The sequence below is a fragment of the Rhinolophus ferrumequinum genome, chromosome 6 (assembly GCF_004115265.2).
Source record: "Rhinolophus ferrumequinum isolate MPI-CBG mRhiFer1 chromosome 6, mRhiFer1_v1.p, whole genome shotgun sequence".
NCBI lineage: Eukaryota > Metazoa > Chordata > Mammalia > Chiroptera > Rhinolophidae > Rhinolophus > Rhinolophus ferrumequinum.
Window position 1 is genome coordinate 83231712 of NC_046289.1, and position 21999 is coordinate 83253710.

Below are 21999 nucleotides of genomic sequence, written 5' to 3' on the forward strand. Positions count from 1 at the left end.
ACTCCAAACTGAGATGTGCTTTAAGTATGAAATACATGCCAAATTTGAAGATCTAGTATGGGGAAAGGGAATATAAAATAGCTTACTAATTTTTAAATGTAGACTACATGACAGAATGTTAATATTTTGGATGTATCAGGTTAAAGTATTAAAATTAATATCAATAGTTTTTGCTTTTTTAATGTCACTACTAGAAATTTAAAAACTCACGTGTGTCCTGTACATATATTTTTATATTTCTGCAGCACAGATGTAGATTGCTCCTTTGGCTCAAACTTGGTCTCACGTTGTTGTTTTTTTTAAATTAAAGTTTATTGGGGTGACAATTGTTAGTAAAGTTACATAGACTTCAGGTGTACAATTCTGTAATACATCATCTGTATATCACATTGTGTGTTCACCACCCAGAGTCAGTTCTCCTTCCATCACCATATGTTTGATCCCCTTTACCCTCATCTACCACCCCTCTTCCCCCTTACCCTCTGGTAACCACTAAACTATTGTCTGTGTCTATGAGTTTTTTTTCTTCATTTGTTTGTCTTGTTCTTGTGTTGTTTTCAATTTTATATACCACATATCAGTGAAATCATAGGTTCTCTACTTTTTTGTCTGACTTATTTTGCTTAGTATTATAACCTCAAGATCCATCCATGTTGTCGCAAATAGTACTATTTCATCTTTTCTTATGTATGAATAGTATTCCATTTGTATATATACCACAACTTCTTTATCCATTCATCTATCAAAGGATACTTTGGTTGTTTCCATGTCTTGGCCACCGTAAATAAAGCTGCAGTGAACACTGGAGCACACATCTTTATGGATAAATTTTTTCAGATTTTTTGGGTAGATACCCAGGAGAGGGATTGCTGAGTCATATGGTAATTCTGTTCTTAATTTAAGGAACCTCCATCCACACTGCCTTCCATAATGGCTGCACCAATCTCATTCCCACCAACAGTGTATGAGGGTTCCTTTTTCTGCACAGCCTCTCCAACACTTGTTACTATTTGTCTTGTTGATGATAGCCATTCTAACTGGGGTGAGGTGATATCTCATTGTGGTTTTTATTTGCATTTCTCTGATGACTAGTGGTGTTGAGCATTTCTTCATATGTCTATTGCCCATTTGTACGTCCTCTTTGGAGAAATGTCTCTTCTAGTCCGCTGCCCATTCTTTAACTGGATTGTTTATATTGTTGTTGTTGAGTTGTGTGAATTGTAGCCCCTTATCGGAGGAGTTGTTTGCAAAAATCTCCCGTTCGGTTGGTTGCCTCTTTATTTTGTCAATGGTTTCTTTTGCTATGCAGAAGCTATTTAGTTTGATACAGTCCCATTCATTTATTTTAGCTTTTACTTCCCTTGCCTTTGAGGTCAAATTCATAAAATTCTCTCTGAACCCAAGGTCCATAAGTTTAGTACCTTTGCTTTCTCTATGCAGTTTATCATTTCAGATCTTGTGTTTAGGTGTTTGATACATTTTGAGTTAATTTTGGTACATGGTGATAGAGAGCAGTCTAGTTTCATTTTTTTGCCCATGGCTTTCCAATTCTCCCAGCTCCATTTATTGAAGAGGCTGTCTTTTCTCCATTGTATGTTTTTGGCTTCTTTGTCAAAAATTTTCTGTCCATATTTATGTGGGTTTATTTCTGGGTTCTGAATTCTATTCCATTGGTCTGTGTGTCTGTTTTCCTGTCAATACCATACTGTTTTCATTATTGTTGACTTTGGTCTCGCATTTTATTCACACTCTGGTTTGTTCTAAAAAATGTTTTGAGATCCTTACTGTGAATTCGTTTGGAAGTATAGGCTTGCTTATGACTTCACAATGCATTATTTTAAGTTCTTAAATTTCACTATGTGTGTACAAAGGGAAACAGAATTGCATTAGAATTGTAGAATTATGGTTGTCTTTTATACCACATGTCCTTAAATTATTTTTACAATATAAAAATTTTGGGAAGAGGTGTTTTGAATGTAAGCACATGTTAACCTGATTTTGTTTTCGGAATGTAGCTTGTAGACCCTGGAGTTAAAGCATGGACACCCACTAAAGGAAAACAGAACGTGATCATGTTTGTTGGATTGCAAGGGAGTGGTAAAACAACAACATGTTCAAAGGTAAAGTACACTTAATTTTAAAATAAAGTCATGGGGAAGATATGTTTGTATAAGTCAAATTTTATGTTAAAGCCAGGCTTTACAGTATTGTTGCTTTACAATTTTGTGTTATTTGATGTATTTATTATGTATTTGTAGTAGCTTTTTGTAGGATAAGAAGGAATCCTATAGTCTCTCTTGTGATTGTTTTTTTGTGACAATGGTAGACCTCTATATAATTGTGCTATTTCTTTTACCAAAAAGACTTTCTATCCTTTAAGGAGGTGAGTGATTTTTTTGAGAAAAAAATATAGAAACCTTACCTTACCTTCTATGGCTCAAGACTTCCTATTCACAGTGTCTCTCCCAGCATAACATAGATGTTCATTTTGCATCCTTATGCTAATTTTTAATTCATTATACCACCCTTTCTCCAGAATTGGGCATTTCAACTTTGTTACCACATTTTGTTTCACAAGCCTCAACTATGTTATGGTTTAGGAATAAAACAAAGGTTTATTTATTAGAGTCTTATGTTATTGTTTGTTTTTACTTAATTAACATTGATAATAAACATTTTTTACTATGGTCATTTGTTGCTTGATTATTTTATATCCTTTGAATGTGTCTGTCTGACAGTTAGAATTTAAATTCTTTAGGAAATTTGCTATACTCAAAAATTTATAATATTTTTAGGAGAATATGAGTTTTACTTTACTCCTTAAGTAAATAACAAGGTTAAACAGAAAAAATTATATATAATAATTTGTATTTATTGATATTATTTTTTTTAATCTTCCTTTCCCAGCTAGCATATTATTACCAGAGGAAAGGTTGGAAGACCTGTTTGATATGTGCAGACACATTCAGAGCAGGTAATGTGTGGAAATTTGAAAACTGTTTTCTGTAATTTTTATTTTCAAGTTTGAGAACTCATTAACTCTTTTTATCTCGTAGGGGCTTTTGACCAGTTAAAACAGAATGCTACTAAAGCAAGAATTCCATTCTATGGAAGGTGGGTTTCTGTTTTCTATTTTAATTCTCATGTGCTTCATCTTGTCTGTCTTTATTTTATGCTGTCTGGTCACATTTCAATATATACTAATAAGCTTAAATCCTTTCTGGAATAACGTGGGGATGTAATTAATAAATTTTATCTTTTATTATCATACATGACTCTTCTGATTCAGCCTGATAGATCAGAGTGGACATTGTGTAGTTTTTAATTCTGCCTGTACTTACCATTCTGCCTTACATGCTTTCTGACATTCTTCTTCTCTATTCCCATTGTTTCTTTTGAGACCTGTCTGAAGCATTCCTCGATTAAACACACAGTGGTGAATTCCATATTGTCTGTTTCTTTAGTACATAATTTAAAAAGTTTGATCGTCCTAAAATGCCTTATCTCAGGTAGAGATTCTGATCATTGCTATCCTTCATTTGACACATTAGTCTTGAGTTAGGTAGCTTGTATGTGTTAGAATGATTAATTAAAAGAAATGAGTCTAGATTGAATTTAGAAGGACTTGTTTGAGGGAATAGCACTTTTCTTAACATTATTAAGGTAAATGGTTTATTATACCCTTAGGAAGAAAGTTTAAAGAAGCTAAAATCTGAGGTAATTAAATGGTGATAATTATTTTTGTTAGTCGTTACCTTCTACTTTTTGGCTGGCCAAAAAAGCTGGTGAACTTTGGCTCTGACATGTTTCTATTTAAAATTTTTTTTGTTTAGTTATTTTTTATGATAATTTCTAACAGGCAGATTAAAGAATAATGTTAGGAATTTTATTTTTAGGATAAGAACTGTTTCTAATATAGATTTAAAAAATCAAGGGATAATAAACAGTAATATCTTTAGGGTTCACAATTTGCAAATGATATAATGTAGCTGATAATTGCTTGGCCAAAGGCAGAGCATTAATTTTTAACCAGTAGTCTCAATACCATTTATTAAATAATCTCTCCTTTATTCATGTAAAGTTAATCATACAACATAATGTGGACTAAAGTATTAGAGAGCATTGTTTCCTCTGGGAGGGCTGAAGGGAATGGGACTGGGGAAGGACTTGAACTATATCTGCAGTGTTAAATTTACATACAGCATTTGTGGGGCAGTAGGTACAGAACTGTTTGTTATGTTATTTGTCTTGTCTTTTTAAAAAAACACACATTATCTCCATTAAAAATTTTAAATAAAAGAAGTGAAAGCACTGTTTCACTTCCGAGTTACCAGTTTTTAACGAGTCCATCTGTGCTTTTTCAATGGCTATACAAGTGAACACAGATATAGATAGATAGATAGACAGACAGACAGACAGACAGATAGATAGATAATTTTAAATTGAATGAAATCTTCCAGTGCTTTTTACCTTGATTGCTGTAGTAGTGGTTATATAGGTTGTGTAAATTTGTCAAACTCATCAAAATAAACATTTAAAATGGTGCATTTTATTATATATGAATATATACTATAGTTGATTAAAACTGGGGTCTTATGACAACATAGTGATTACTCTTGGGAGGAAGTGCGGTGCTGGCTACATTGATTCTTGATGTGAATATGTTTGCCTTGTGAAAATTCACTGAGTTCATCATTTGTGCAACTTTTTTATATATGTTATACTTCATTAAAACAATTACAAAAAATGGGAACTTGATAATTCTGTAATAGACAATATACTGTTTAAGGTAATTGTTTTTTATTACATCATTGTGTTTCATTGTATGCATGTATATAATTAATCAGTCCTCTTATGAATATTTTTGGTCATATTTCTTTGCACATTTATAAATTTTAATTGTATATTATATTTAAAAATATCTGAAATACTAATCTGTATCTTCTTTTTCAACATTTTCTTGCCTATTCTCATCAGCTTATTTCCCTGGATAAATTTTAGAATTCTTTATTAAGTTCCAAAAAGAAAAATCTGCCTAAGGTTTTGAATGGAACTACATTGAAATCAATTAATTTAGGAGAAAACTGAACTGACAACTTTACTATATTTGTATAGTTCCATTTAGGAAGCTGCTATGTATTTTTTGTTAAAAGATTTTATGTCCTTAAGTATAGTAGTTTTCTTCATTTAAATCTCACACATATTTTTTTTCTGTTTTTAATTAAAGTTTTTAATTAAAGTTGAGATGACAATTGTTAGTAAAGTTACATAGGTTTCATGTGTACAATTCTGCAGTACATCATCTATATATCACATTGTTTGTTTACCACCCATTCTTATTAACTGTTTTTCTACCTGATATTTATTGTTAATTTAGGGGGAAAACTTTTTTTTTTTACACATCATATATCTTTTCCTTTTGACAGTATTGATCTGTATAAAAAGTTGCCACTAATCAAAAGAATACAAATTAAAATATCTCATTTCTTGATTTTCAAGTCTAAGTGATTCAGACTATTTGATCCAAATTCAACTTGTAGGAGTGTGTCATAACAATTTCAAAGAAACAATATTATGTATATTTCATATTGGCTATATTTTTAATACCAAGAAAATAGAAAAACCTTAAATGGCCAACAATAGGGCATTTATTTAATAAATAATAGCATAGCCATCTGGTGGAGTGCTGTATAGCCTAAAAGTCATGTCTTATAAGACTATTTAATTGTTTTATGAAATGCTTGCTATCGTGTGTTAAATAGGAAAAAAGCATGTGCGAAATACTGGTAGCACTAGTTCAATTACTGTATTAAAAATATAAAAAAAATTGAGGGAAACAACTCATTCAGAAAAGATGTGCAGCAGAATCATACAGGATTTTGGAATTGGAAAACTGGATACTGTTTTGTGCTGATCTAGAAGTAAATGGCTATATTTAATACTTACTAGATTTTAGTCTTCTAAATTGAAATTGAGATCATTATGACTTTTCCAGAATAGATAAAAGATATATTAACAATTTCCAAATTATTAGTATTTGAAAGTTTTGCTGTTGTGGTGGTTAAATCATTTGTCCATGTTAAATAGCTATACAGAAATGGATCCTGTTATCATTGCCTCGGAAGGAGTAGAGAAATTCAAGAATGAAAATTTTGAAATTATTATTGTTGATACAAGTGGTCGTCATAAGCAAGAAGACTCTTTGTTTGAAGAAATGCTTCAAGTTGCTAATGCTATAGTAAGTAGCTTTCAATTTTACATGATACTTTGGCTGATTTAATTATAAACCCTGATTAAGTTTATGATCTGTATAAATTATTCTTTGCCTGTAAGACCGACTCCAAATAATTTATTTGTGTTTCGGGCACCGCTGTCTGTTTGATAAGGACTTAATCTTCTCTACATTAAATATGAAATTTTCATGAGCAAGTATCAAAAAAATAATTTTCTTTCTCACATATTCATCTTATTAGTATGTATGAGAAAAAATAACAAACGAAAATTTAAGAATTAACCTTGCATGACTATTGAATTTCCTTTCTGTAAATATTAAAACTTGAAACATTTACTTTAGTAACTTTTCAAAGATTTTCACAATGAAGCATTTTAAAATATTAATCATTGTTTAGTGTCTCTTTAAAATTGTGATGGAAATAATTTGAGGAGAAGAAGCAGTTTATAGATAATCCTGTAGCACATATTATGAGCCCATGTTTTGCCATTAGGGTGGTGGCAATATTCTTTGGTTGATGGTCAATGCTAATAAGTTTCTTTTTAGCTCTGCCATTATTTTGACCTAGTAGAGCAGAGCTAAGGGTAATAGCCTCACCTCTGCTTTATTCATTTTGGTTTCAGTGTACACTCTGCTACTTTTTTTTTTTCTCATTTACTTTTGCTATTCTTTTGCCTAGAATTCTTCCAGATCTTTGTATAACTCTTTCCTCTTTATTCTGGCTTTGGCTCCAGTGTTACCTCCAGAATGGCCTTCCCTGACTACCCTACCTAAGAAGCCTCCCAACACCTCAAAACTAATATTCTCCATCCCATTTTAAGTACTGTACATCTGAAATGTTTGACTTTTCATTAAAATGTTTGAATTTATTATCAGTCTCCTCTGACTAGAATGTTTAAGTCCCACAAGGACACGGATTTTCTTATTTATCTCTTTGTCTTAGGACCTAAATGGTGCCTAATACATAGTACTCCCACAGTACATATTGATTGATTGATTGAAGAATTATTTGTAATAAATATTTTTATGTAGTTTCTAATGATGAAATTGCATAAGATCAGTAAAAATATGTATCTTTTCTATTTAAATTTTCTAGCAACCTGATAACATTGTTTATGTGATGGACGCCTCCATTGGACAGGCTTGTGAAGCTCAGGCTAAGGCTTTTAAAGATAAAGTAGATGTTGCCTCAGTAATAGTGACAAAACTTGATGGCCATGCAAAAGGAGGTGGTGCACTCAGTGCGTAAGTATCATTGATGCTCTTGTCCTGTCTTGGGCTTGCGCGCGTGTGTGTGGCTTTCTTATTGATTATTTAAAATATATTCCAATAATGGACCTAATATGGTCTATAAAAGAGGTTTAAATAGAAACAATTTTGGAGTCCCTCTGATGTAGTTCTAACTAGTGAAAAGAAACTTGAGCTATATACCTTTGTCTAATTAGCTTTGAAATCTGCTGGAAATTTGTTTTCCTTTTATGTTTTCTTTTCACAGAGTTGCTGCCACAAAAAGTCCAATTATTTTCATTGGTACAGGGGAACATATAGATGACTTTGAACCTTTCAAAACCCAGCCTTTCATCAGCAAACTTCTTGGTATGTACAGTGCTGGGGGTATGGAAAAATCTCCAAGAAATAGCATGGATCTTTAGGACAGGTTAGGATTTCAATCCTGCGCTCTCGCTAACTAGTTCAGGAAAATCATTTCCTTCTATGATTTATCTTCTTCATCTGTAAAATAAGGATGATGGTTATCTGTTTCCTGTGGTTAGAGTGGTAAAATGAGCATTTAGATGGCAAGTTCTTTGGACAAGATTTAGAGCACAGTACAAAAATATGTGGTTGTAGTAATAGTGGTAATGGTAGTAAAACTTTTGTGATGTCTCCAGGTGTTGTAGTTAGAGAGCATGGAATTTGGAATTAAACTCTGGGCTTGAGTCCCTGCTTTGTCACTTAACCTTTCTAGCTTCAGTTTTCTCACCTATAAAGTGTAATCGAAATAACTGACCTGCCTATCGCTTATTATGTATGTGCATGTATTTTGTATAATGTAAAGCAAGGTATTCTATTCGTCGTTAATTGTACTTTTTTGGGTCTTGTAGGTATGGGTGACATTGAAGGACTGATAGATAAAGTCAACGAGTTGAAGTTGGATGACAATGAAGCCCTTATAGAGAAGTTGAAACATGGTATGTGAGTAACAAAAGCATTTTATGTCAGATATCCTTCCTTGACTTCTTTTTAATAAAGCTAGTATTAATTTGTTTGAAATGGTAAATCTATTACTAAAGTCAATTCTTCAAATATTTATATTTTTAGATGATTTACATGCAAATCATTTTAAATCTCAGACAACTGAGCAATTATAGAATTGCATGTTTTGCTTTTCTTTCTTTTAAACGAATTGCCTTAAGGTTAAAATTGAGGCTTTCATTGGGTTCCTTGAAATAAAACAGGTTAAAAGTTAATTAGAACACTCTCTTCTATTCTGTTTGTTTACTTATAAATTATATATATAAAGTAAAATATAAAGAAATTTTTAAAAATGAGTTTAAATGCACAAAAACGTTTTTTTTCACTCCACATTGACAATCACTCCAATAGAGAAGTATATCATTGCAATTAAGAGCTCTGGTTCTTAAATCTAACATATAACTTTCCCAAATTAACCTCAATTTCCTTATCTATAAAAAGTAGATAATACTAAGTATCTTCATAGAGTTGTGAAGATTAAATTATCTGATGTATGTAAAACGTCCAGCACATCAGAAACTTTCAACATATTGGTATTGACCATTTCTGTTTTTCTCAAAAAGATGATATTCATTAATTTTCATTGCCACACACGCTCTTGCCTCTTTGCTTCTTCTCACTCATCTTGTTAGGTATCTTTGTCTTTACCTCTCTCTTCAGTGTCGTTTTTTAGGGGATCATTCTAGGCCATTTTTCTCTAGAGCTTCAGACTCACACCTGTATGTTTACTAGACCATTTTGGATCTTCTATAGGCACTTCAAATTCAGTGTATCCTTATCTTCCCTTCCCTGCCTCCCACCCCATTTTTATCATCAGTGAATGATAACATCTTCTCTTTTTGCTTGTCAGAAACTTAGGTGTTGTCACTGATACAGTAACAAAATGGTCTTTGTAAAGTGCAAATCTGATCCCATTACTGCCTCTGTTAAAATCTTTTCAGCGGCTTCCCCTTGCCTTTAGAACGTTTTAAAATGACTGCCACATCTTCCGCATCATGTTTTGACACTGTTAGCATTTCATGTGCCAGTCATGCTGAATTTCTCTCTGTTTCTCAGATGGACACTGCTGTCTACCACCTCTGGGCCATTGCCCTTCCTAGTCTCTTTGCCTGTTAGACAGACATCCTTTCTTCTTTCTTCTGCCCACCTCTCCCCCAGCCAAACTGGCTAACTCAAACTTCAGTTCTCTCTTGAAATGCCCTTCAGGGACGTTTTACCTACTTCCTAGGCTTAGAACCCTCTGCTATTTGTTTCCATTGCACCCTGTAATGGTTGTATTATTCATCACAATTATTCCATGTCTGTCTTCCCTGCTTGAAGATGAAAGGTTTCATAACTGTGTTTTTCATCTTTTATGTTTGCACTACCTAGCTTAGTTTCTTTAGTAAGTATTTGTTGAATGAATGAATCTATCCTTGATTGCCTGATTCTTTCCCCCTGCCTTCCACTATCTTAACTAGCCCTACTACTGCTTCCATTACCACACGAAACTGGGTAATATCTTCCTAGTCAATCTACTTTCCGACTCCTGGGTCACTCCTTATGTCTCTGCATTTTGGTTGTACTCCTAACATTCTACTCCTATCTGAGGCCACCAAGAGCCTCCTGATTTCTAAATGTAGTGACCTTTCTTTTTCCCTGGGTCCCAGTATTTAAAGTGTTACCTGCCTTTTCTGTTTCAAACTCTTCACTTGGATTGCATGACAGTTGATTTCCTACATTATAGCTTCAATTGTCACTTCTGTGTAATGGCTTAATATGTATTTCAGCTTTAATCTTCTCTACCACTGTTGAATTCTGCATTTCTAGCTGCCTGCTATGACATTTCTTTCTTTGTTTCTTATTGTGCTGATACTTCAAATTCAGAATGCCTAAGCAGGGGCTGTAGGTACAGTACAGCCTTTAGGGAAACTGGAACCTGATTTGCTTACACTCCTCCAGTCCTGTCCTACTTTCATGTCTCTTCTCATGTTTTTGTTTGCAAAAAAGCAAAACTTCTACACTTTTCTTTTCTTTATCTTCGTATGTTTATTTTCGTAAAAGATCTCAGTGGCCTAAATACTTTTCTCTAAATTCACAAACTTCACACACTCATATTCTAGTAATTCTGATATGTTGCTCTCTAATATGAATTTTCTCTCTGATCAATCTACCTATGCAATGTCTCCTAACTTTTACATGTCTTCCTGATTTGATTGCTCTATAATAAAGATGCCATTTATGATATGTTTTTCAGTTGGTCTGTATTTTCTTATTTTACAGTGCATTTCAGAATATACTAAAATGAATAGTATGATTTTTTTTTTTTATTATGGTAGTGCAGTTCTTCCAGTCTGTTCTTCTAAAAGTGACATCTTCTTTACCAGGTTTAACTGCTAAACCCAGAATCAGTGTCTTTCAACCATCATCAATAACTTATTCTGCTTCTTGCCCCATTTTTGAAACATATTGCTATCTTCCACTGCAGTCTTTCCTCCCTCTAACTGTTTTCTGGTATTTTTTAACAGCGTATTTCAAACATGCAGAACAGTACAGAAAATAGTAAATACCTGTTCACCAGTAAGTTCAGTCAATTCTTGACATTTTCCCAAACCGGTGTTAGTTATTTTTGAGGTAATAAAACACTGCAGAAACAATGAAAATCACCTGTGTACCCCCTTTCCTCTCTTCCCATTTACCTCCTGGCTTCCTCCAAAATAAGCACTATTTTAAATTTATTGTCATCCCATGCGTGGATTTTATCATTTTTAAATGCATATATCCATAAATAAAACAGCATTATCCAAAAAAAAAAAATTCAGAATGCCTAAAACCAAATACCTTTTCCATTTATATCTTTAAGACATAAACAGAAATTATTCTTTCTCCTTTATCTTGTTAATTAGCCGTATTTTTTAAATTGAAGTTAATTTACATATAATAAAATGCTCAGATTATTCCATCAATTTTGACAACTGCACAATAATCCACACTCCATCACGAAACAGAACATTTCTAGAAAGTTTGCTTGTTCCCTTTCCCAGTAAATGCTTTATATTATAGGAATCCTAGAATACGTCCTTTTTTCCCCATCTGGCTTCTTTAACTCAGCATAATATTTGTATGTTCATCCATGTAGATATACTTACCTGTATAGCCTGTCCTTTTATTGCTGAGCAGTATTTCATCCACAGTCTATCCACTTTCCAGTTCATGGACAGCTAAGCTGTTTAAGAAACTCCAAACAACCTTCTAAAGTGTTTCTGCCATTTTATGTTCTCACCAACAGTGCGTGAGAGTTCTGCTTGACCCACATCTTTAACTTTTGGTGTTGTCGTGCTTTTTAATTTTAGTCATCCTAGTGGGTATAGTTTGCCTTGTTTTCAATTTTCTTGTTTGTTCCATTTTCTCTGATAGACTCTAAGCTTCTCTAGGATAGGATCTGTCTGTGTGTCTGTATATTCTTCACTGCATTCATCCTATAGTATTGCACAGAGTAACTGCTCAGTGAACTTTTTTGGATTGGATATTTTGAAGTGTGCTTCAAGATGAACCCATAATTAAGGAAAAGATTAGTTTTATTAAATAAAATGTGCATTCTCTAATATATCTGAATCATTTGTGTTCTATTTCAGGTCAGTTTACGTTGCGAGACATGTATGAACAATTTCAAAATATCATGAAAATGGGCCCCTTCAGTCAGATCTTGGTTAGTTATCCTACTTTTTTTTTTATTACTTTTGTTTTTTTGTTAAAATTTCTAAAAACAGATGCACTTTCTTTAATTATTTTTAATATTTTTTATAAAAAAATAGAAAATTTAAAAACTCATCCGTATTAAAGCCAATAGTTAAATGTCAACATTCTGAACAGTTAATCTCAAGCCATTGTTGATTTTATGTTTAAATATATCTGTTGTAGGGGATGATCCCTGGTTTTGGCACAGATTTTATGAGCAAAGGAAATGAACAGGAGTCAATGGCAAGGCTAAAGAAATTAATGACGATAATGGATAGTATGAATGATCAAGGTAAGATGGTAGGTAACTTGATTTAGAGGACAATGTTTGACTATCAGCAAAGTGATAGTGTCACTATGGTCTTGTGGACAAGATGGGGACAAATTTAGACTGAAAGAGTTTTTTAGGTAGAGTTGTAGCTCCTTGAAAGCTCTTACTCAAAGGGTTATGATTATTAGATTGACTTTATCATTGAGAGAAATGTCTAATACAATGCTTCTCCAAATGAGTCCCATGTAAAGAACACTAGTTCTTCATGATGTTGGTAGAGATAACTTAAAAGGGTAGTTTTGTAGTCAAATAAATTTGGTGGAACACTGGGTTAGGAAAAACCTAAGCTTATTTTATTACAAGTCTCCTGAGAGCCCTAATATGCTAACGTGAAGTGGGATCTGTAAGAGAGGATAGTTTAAGCAATGCTTACAAACTTATTAGGCTCTGAAACTCATTGTTCCTTCTCAGAAGTACACTGCTCTAATCATTCTTCTCATTTTTCATTTTCTTTTCTTTTCCATCTATGATTCATGTTTTGTGGTCTCTCCCACTTTCCTGAGCTCTAGGTTTTCATAGTAACCCAAATAAAATTGTGTCTTTCTTATCTCTATATCTTGACCACTGCAGAAAGTTTTGCATGTAGAATTAATAATTGCAGCCATGTCTAGAGTATTTACTCTGTCCCAGGCGCTGTCCTGAGCACTTTACATGTATTAACCCACTTAATCTTCACAATAATTCTTACGGGACAATTCTGGGGTCAAAATCTATTATTATCTAGCTTTTACAGATTAGGAAACTGAGATAGAGGGAAGATGAGTAATTTCCTCAAGGTCACTAGCTAGAGAGTGGATAGGCTGGGCTTTGAACTCAGACATTGTGGCTTGAGGGTCTACACTCTGGATCACCTTCTCTCTAGGTGCTCACTAAATGGTGGACAGACATCTCTATTTACATGTTTGAAAGTTTTCTGAAGCACATCAAATCCAAAGTATAGTGCTTCTCCCTTGGTGAGTGACACTTCCATCTATCTATTCAGTCAGCCAAGCTAGAAACTGGGATAAACTTAGATTTGTATCCTTGCTGATTTTCTGTCTAATAGTTCTGTTGATTATGGAAATTGAGGTATTAAAGTGCCTAACTTTTCTCCTTTCAGTTGTGTCAATTTTGCTTCATGTATTTTGAAGCTCTTTTGTTGGGTGCATACAAATTTAGAATTATGTCTTCTTGGTGAATTGACCCTTTTATCATTAAGTATGTAATGTCCTCCTTTGTCCCTGATCTACTTTATCTGATATTAATACAGCCCTTATAGCTTTCTTTTAGTTTTTTGCATTGTGTATCTTTTTCCATTCTTTTACTTTTAACCTACCTATATCATATTTGAAGTGAGTTTCGTGTCAAGAGCATGTTTTTTCTTTTACTACATTTTGATAATGTCTTAACTGATACATTGTTCATGTATTAGAATATAGTTCTGCCATTTTATTATTCTGTTTATTCCCTTGGATTTTTGTTGGTTTGCTTTCTCTTTTCTACTTGCCTGTGGGTTATTTGAACATTATTTTAATGTACCTATAGTGTTTTTGAGTATATCTCTGAATAGTTTTCTTAGTGGTTGCTCTAGGTATTACAATGTATATACATATTTAACTTATCACAATCTACTTGTATCAGTGTTTTATCACTTCCAAGTGGAATGCAGAAGCCTTATTGTCACCTTAGAAGTATGAGTACTACTTGCTAAATATTTCTCAGATATTACCTCTTTGCCTCTGTATTCCCTGCATTCGTTCACACACTCATCATTTCTTACCAGGATTGCTATAGTAGCCTCCTAACATTTCCCTTTCTCTTTATTCACCCTCTTTTTAATCTTTCTTCTTCATTGCCACAAGAATGGTCTTTTCAAACATAACACTTCTGGGGTCAAAATCTCTCAGTGGCTCTTTATTGTCTTCATGACGAATTCCAAACTCCTAAGCTTGGCATACAAATTCTATTATCACCTTATCCTTACCTACTTTTGCAGCTTCTTAAATCTCTCAGCTCTTATCCATGTGTGGTTCCTTCTGCACAAAACTTTTAATTTGTTCTTAGGAATTAATGTTCTGCTTCCTAGAATGTCCCTGGCTCCTTTCTTTTCTTTACTTAACTCATACTTGTCCTTCAGGACCACTCAATTAAAGAGGAACCGCCAGCATGGAGCCTTTCCTGACTTCCCTCTTTAAATTTTGTCTCCTTTTGTTTGCTATTTGCTTAACTCTATCATATTGCTTACCATGATGTACTGTTAATTAGCTTATCTTCTTTCTCTCCTTTTGAGCTTGGAAGGAATATGATACACATTTCCTAAAGATTTTATAGTAAAGATGTGGATGAAAAGCTGCATTTATGAAATGGATTTAGAGGTTTTAATGGACTACAGGCTTATAATGAGAATTTTGGTCTTTATTTGTATTGCATTGGTAATCAGACTTCACCTGGATTTTAGTTCACTTCTGGCCAATATGCTTAGAGAGCACAGACAAATTAGAAGTTGTATTTAGGAAATCTAGATGATAAATGAGGTTCTACACCATGTTATAAGAAGAACAGATGTTGGATATTTGTTACCCAGAGAAAATTCACAGGTGACAAGTGGCTCTTAAATATTTGAGAGCCTTATTCTTTGTGCTGGGCAAAAAGACATTTATGCAAAATAGAAAGATGTGCCAGGCAAACATTTCATTTTAATATGTGAAAAGATTTTCCATAATTACAGGTATAATAGAATGGCATAGATGTCCTTATTTTAGATAGTGGGTTATCTCTTCTGAGTATGTTAAGACCGAGGCTAGATGACCACTTATTGGTGGGATGTTGCAGAGAGAATGCAAACATGGTAGAAATTTTGACTAAAGGCCATCCTGTTTCTGAGAATGTATGTAACTAACACCAGAAGACATTCACCTCATATTCAAAGAGTTTCCAAAACACTGGAGGGAATTAACTCATTGTTTATGTTACAGAAAGGATTAAAATACTAGTAATTAGTGGATTATAGGAAATACAACAATTATTTTGTTGATTATAGGTAGAACTACCTACTTCTGCTTGCTTACATGCCTAAAAATTTGATTTAAAGGTTAATAGTTATTGAAAGCTCAGGTGAGCACTTCTGTTCTTTTTGGAAATACACCTTTTACTTCTGGTATATGCTTTGAGGAGTAGTTGGATATGAGATACAGAAACGATAGACATGGGTTTTCAGAATGTTCTATTTTAAACATAATGTTCTATTTTACTTAAACTGTAGGGTGAGTACTTGTGTTTTTATTTTTTATAGCTTATGAATATTGTAAACATTTTGAATATATTTCATATTTAATTTTTAAAAATCAGGCAAACATTGCAGATGATAACATTTGTTAAATCTGATGGTGGTTTGACCATGATATTTGTTTTTCTGTGTGTAAGGTATTTGTACATAACTGCTTTGATAATATATGTTAATTGTATGTAAGTGAAAGTAATTGACCCTTGCCTGCAGAACTTGATAGTACGGATGGTGCCAAGGTTTTTAGTAAACAACCAGGAAGAATCCAAAGAGTAGCAAGAGGATCAGGTGTGTCAACAAGAGATGTTCAAGAACTTTTGACACAATATACCAAATTTGCACAGATGGTAAAAAAGATGGGAGGTATCAAAGGACTTTTCAAAGGTAAGAAAAATAAGCTTATCATTAGTTAACACTCTGAAAGGAAAGTTGAGAAACTGAAAATTAAAACCAGTCTTAGAAAATATAGTGCTGAATTTCTCATTATATTTAAGTACTTCTGGGATTTGTAATGTGAGCTGTGATTTATCTGTGTTCAGATTCAAGGTAATAAACACTATTATTTTTAAAAACAAACTTAATGACTTTTGAAGATATAATATATAATCAGAGATAATTTAGAGAATATAAGAAAGTATAAGAAAAAAATTTAAAACACCCATTACCTTTACTCGTCAGATAATCCCATAGATCCTATTGCAAATAACATTTAATAATAACTAGTGTTTTCTTCTGATATATCGTGACTATTTTCCATATATTGTCAAATATTCTTCAAAATATAACTTTTAACCACTGACTACTATTCCATTTGAGGGGGTGTATTTGTTTAATGCAATGCTTCTTTGTTGGATATTTAGGCTGATTCACCTGCTTCTATGTCAATATTCATTCTTGTATCAGTTTCTGTGCCATCTTCCATGAGGCTAGGGGGTTTGTCTCTTTGATCAGAAACATAGTTGATGCTGAATATTATAATGTGTAAGAATTTAATGTTTCTAATTTAATGTTCAAATGTTTTTTCAATGTGTGTTTTTTAGGTTACTACTGAAGTGTAACATGTCTGTGCATTTACTGGTTTGAATTTCCTTTGTGACTCTCCTCTTAGGTTCCTTCTTTATCTATTTCATTTTTTCCCCTTATTGCTTTGTAGTAATTCTTTAAAGTCCTTGGTTTATGTCTGCAAATATTTTCCCCAGCTTTTCTCTTGCCTTTTATTTTTATTTATATTTTTTAATGAACAGAAATTTTCATTTTTAATGTAGCCAAGGCTATTTATCATTTCCTTTGATTTTTTTTTTTATGCTCATAAAAGTTTTCCCCATGTTGATACAATAATAGTCAGCTATATTTTCTACTTGGTTTGATTTTATTCCTTAGGTTTTGCCATTGTTCCATCTGGAATTTATTTTGCTATGTATTGTGCAAGGTAAAAAGATAAGTTTGTTTTTCCAAAGAGTTAATCAACTGTCCCAGCCATCTCTTAATTTTTTTCTGTATTATAAATACTACTAAAGTGAATTTATTATTTCAAAAAATATTTATTAAGCGGGCTCCAAAGATGAACAGTACCACTGAATAGCTTTCTTAAAAAAATGAGTATTTACAGAAGTTCTTATCACCTTTTGTCTTTTATACTTTTCTTATTTTCCTTGCTTGCTATGTCCTACTTTTTATGACAAGGGAAAAAATGAGACAGACATGTTTAAAACTGGTTATAATTTCTAATATCACATGCTATTTCAGATAGTTATTAATAAACAAGTTATGTCAGTTTAACATCTTTCCCAGATGACCCTGACTATTCCCCACACACACACCGTTCCTCCTTCTCTCCCTCTCTTTCTTCCTTTCTTTCTTCTTTCTTTCCTTCCTTCCTTCCTTCCTTCATTCCTTCCTTTCTTCCTTCCTTCCTCCCTCCCTCCCTCCCTCCCTCCCTCCTTCCCTCCCTCCCTTTCTTTTTCTCTTTCTCTTTCTTTCTTGCTTTCTCTCTCCCTTCCTTCCTTCCTTCCTTCCTTCCTTCCTTCCTTCCTTCCTTCCTTCCTTCCTTCTTTCCTTCCTTCCTTCCTTCCTTGCTTCCTTCCTTCCTTCCTTCCTCTTATTTTTCTTTTATTTTTCAATTGTGGTTGTCGTACAGTATTATATTAGTCTCAGGTGTACAACATAGTGAGACCCTGACTATTCTTGATAGAACTACTGCAGATCCATCAGTCAGATCTTATCTAAGCATTGATTACTCAATAAAGGCACAACCAAGATGAAATGATCAGTGGATACGGTGCACATCCTTGCCACACCAAACTCCTAATATTTTTTAGAAGTTTTAAATTCTCAGAAACAAACTCTTATGACAAATCACCAACGAACATAGAATTCACATCTTACAGAGACTTAATTATTCACAGATTTTATCATATGTTTTATAAAAAAACATATCTTTCATAGTTCTTTAATTTATTCCGATTAGCCAGCTCTGATCAAAGAATCAGGCAGCTTTGGTTTTCATTTTCATAAATGCTCCTGAGAAGTGTCAGAGTTAATGTTCCTATGAAATAAATAATTCTGCCGAAGCAGTTCTACTTATTCATTGTTGTTACTTCTATCTCTTTTACTTCTTGTCTCTTCAGCACAGCAGCTATCTTCTGAAGGAATACTTCTATCAGTTCTGCCCTAGAGTGCATCCCTTTCTTTCGTTGCCTGTTTTACTGTGGAATTTGGACTGTGTGGAAATTCATTGATAAATGGAGTTAGATTATTTGTCTTTCTAGTCTCTGGAGCTTTTTGCTACTTTTAATAGCTTCTTAGATATGTACAAATTTTCAAGTTCTCTCAGACTCATTCTTTCATATTCACTTACCAGTAATCCAGTCTCTTTCCCGATTAACCCAACGCTATAAACAGTTTTTTGTTCAGCATTCTCCCATATAGAAAAAAGCATTAAAAATTGTTTTTATAGCTTACTATTAATAGCCAATGGATACAGTTTTGCTTGTAGTGGCTCATTCACAGGTATAACTAAAAGTATTAAGAAAAATCTTAGCCCTTAAGAAAGTCCCTTAATACAGAATTTCACTTGTTCTTTCTCAAAAATATGTAATTGAGATAAAAGATTAGAAAAGAGTATGTACAAATAGAAATAACTGTGTTAGAATAAGATTATAGGTGATTTTTTTTCTCTTTATTTACTCAATTCATTAAACTTTCTATGACCCTGATTATATTACGTTCTATATTGACTCAAAACCTTTTTTATTTTCAGGTGGTGACATGTCTAAGAATGTGAGCCAGTCACAGATGGCAAAATTGAATCAACAAATGGCCAAAATGATGGATCCAAGAGTTCTTCATCACATGGGTAAATACAAAGTTGTCAGTTGCTAATACACAGTTTAATTTATAAGGGTTGAGTTTTAATAAGCCTTCTGTTGTGAGATTATGAAAATCTGTTCAACAGATGTGTGATTTGAGGGAAATGGCCCTCTGACTTCTAAGTTGAATGGTTGTAATAGTGCTATTAAGCTGAGGTTTTATTCACTCCTCTGCTGCCATCTGTGTGATTTTTTTCAGGAAGCTACTTAATCATCTTTTGTTCATGCTTATTTTGGTGACCTTTTACCCTAGTTTAGAATCTGGATATTTTCAGTGATGAGACTTTGAAATTATATAAGCATTTTGAAATCCAGTTCCACTTTTACTATGTAATCTCTGAAAAGTTCCTTAAACTTTCTGAACTTCACTTTCCCCTTCTTTAAAATCACAGATAATATCTCATCAGGAAATTGTGACAATAAAATGAGCTAATAAATATGAAAGCATTTGGTACAGTGCTGGGCGTAAAATAGATGTTCAGTAAATGGTGAATTTTTTCTGTAAGTCCTATTAAATGACTTCCCACCCTTCCAAACTGATTACTGCTTACAAGACTTTCTTGGACATCCCAGAAAATACTTTTTTTGTTTAGATTTTTTGACTCTGTACTGTGTAACAGGTACTGTTCTAGATCTTTTCATGTATTATCTCATTTATTTCTCATGACTTGATGAGGTAGGTTCTTGATTGTCTTTCATAGATGAGGATACTGGTGAATATAAAATTTTGAATTAGTGTGTTCTTTAAGTCTGATGACCAAATTGCAGTCAGAACCCAGTCTATTTTTTGGAAGGTAAAATACTAGACAAAAGTAACAAATGTTTCAAGTTCTACTTAATAATTATCTGATTTTACTTTCATTCTAGGTGGTATGGCAGGACTTCAGTCAATGATGAGGCAGTTTCAACAGGGCGCTGCTGGCAATATGAAAGGCATGATGGGATTCAATAATATGTAAAGAAGATGCCTTAATATAAACTGACTCAGTTGATTACATTATTTGCTGAGACCTCAGAGTTTCCCTCCTTTTTGCAAACAGGGAAAAAAAGTATTTTTCTTGCCTGTTTTGCCCTTTTCCTTTCTCTTTTCACCTTTTTCCTCTTCCTTTCCTTTTTCCTCTTCCTTTTCTTTTTCCTCCTTCCTTCTTCCGTCTTCCCTCCTGCCTTCTCAAATAAGGGAAGAATGTATGGTTTTTGTGGAAATCATTATATTTTTGCTTTAGATTTTCTTCTGTTAGTTTTTGCCATCGTAACACTTCTTAAGTTAAACAAATCATGATGTAAAATTTTAGTACTTAAAAATTTTTAATTGTTTTAAAGGCCAAGCATTACATTTGTAAACAGTCCTGGCCGGTAGTTACAAGATGTCTCAATAAAAGTGCTGTAAAATAAACTTCAAAGTCATTATAAGTTAAGAGGTTGTTAACTTTCTTTATGGTTTCAAATTATCAGTGTATCACATTAAAGGGCAGACAGAAAAACCAATAGAACTATGTCATTTAAAACTATCCCTAAAAGCAAGTATACCTTTAACGGGAAATACGGTAGAGTTAGTTATCTATTAGGGATTTTTGTTTAATTTAGAGTAACTAAGGTAATGCTGCCATAGAAAATCTTAGCTCTGCCATTTAAATTGAAATTGTGAATTTGGTTACAGTTCACACAATATGTTTTGTATATAACTTGCATTTTTTTACCTCATATTTTTGAAGCCTTAATGGCAATGCTTGATTTTTTTTTTGAAAAGCCAATTTTGTTCTGTTTCTTACATACCAAAAATCTGCTTGAAGAAATTGATATGCTTTGATGATAATAGATAATATATAGACATCCTAATGGAAAAATAATTGCAAATATTAGCCTATTACTGTTATATATTAAAAATAATGGGAACATAACAAGGTTGATTTGGTTGTTGGTTACTTTGGATTGCTGCACAGTTCATTTAGAACAATGGCTTTTAAATAAGTTATGGAATTAGTTAAAAATACTAGAATAATTATGCCTATTATTGACATCGTAATGATAAAAGAAATAGTGTAGCAGTGTATTTTCAACTAGGATGAACTTGCTGATCTACAGCAAAGGATTGATTTGTAGTAGATGGAGAGAGTGAAAGAAATAGCTAGTTTTTATAGTATTTTTTATGACTCAAGTGTTTTAAGAAGTTCTCATAAATCAAAGTATCTTTAAAAAATAATTACATGAAGAATGCAACTGATTTTCTTGTTTACTTGGGCAAAGATGTTATATCCCACTAAGTTATTTTCACCAGTTAAAAACTAGAATATTCTTATAGGACATTGTATACCCTGTAAAAATGATGTATCATGTGTTCTGCAGAAATGTCATTGTAAGGTCCAGCGACAGAAATTTGACAATAGAGAAAATATTGTTCTTCAAATTAGTTTCTTATTAAAATGCATACCACCTTTTCTGGGCATGGATTTTTGTGATTTTTATCTTCAAGGTTCCAGTTTTGACTTTTGACAGGGAAAGGAAGTTGCACTTCCTTTTATGGTTTCAGGCATTGTTTTTAGTATCTTTGTGTCTGATGCAAATTATATTTTTCAGAAGCAAAAATAACTGTGGCAAAGGACAACTAAGGTATAGAACACCTAGATCAGCTTTCATTTCTCTTTCCTCTTCTATAAAATAAGGGAATTGGAGACGCTGTCTAAAATTTTGATTCCATTAATTCCTCAACCTGGCATCTTTAGTTACAAAAGCCATTCTTCTGTTCTCAGTTTGTATTAAGGTACTGATTTTTGACGGCATAAGTACTATATACCAAAATCAAATTCTTTAATAAGTTGAACAAATTTCCTGTGTGTTT

General features: G+C 32.9%; 1 protein-coding gene across 2 annotated transcripts in view; it reads left to right on the plus strand.

Annotated features, from left to right (window-relative positions):
- SRP54 (signal recognition particle 54) overlaps positions 1–21598 on the plus strand; it is a 44269-nt gene extending 22671 nt beyond the window's left edge. For both annotated transcript variants that reach the window (XM_033107484.1, XM_033107485.1), the window contains exons 5-16: positions 2016–2120; positions 2908–2974; positions 3057–3114; positions 6088–6238; positions 7329–7477; positions 7728–7828; positions 8335–8421; positions 12100–12173; positions 12386–12494; positions 16009–16179; positions 19055–19150; positions 20031–21598. In XM_033107484.1, coding sequence (XP_032963375.1) covers positions 2016–2120; positions 2908–2974; positions 3057–3114; positions 6088–6238; positions 7329–7477; positions 7728–7828; positions 8335–8421; positions 12100–12173; positions 12386–12494; positions 16009–16179; positions 19055–19150; positions 20031–20122 — 1260 coding nt within the window. In that variant the 3' untranslated portion in view covers positions 20123–21598. The remainder of the gene's footprint in view (positions 1–2015; positions 2121–2907; positions 2975–3056; positions 3115–6087; positions 6239–7328; positions 7478–7727; positions 7829–8334; positions 8422–12099; positions 12174–12385; positions 12495–16008; positions 16180–19054; positions 19151–20030) is intronic.
- The last annotated feature ends 401 nt before the right edge of the window (positions 21599–21999 follow it).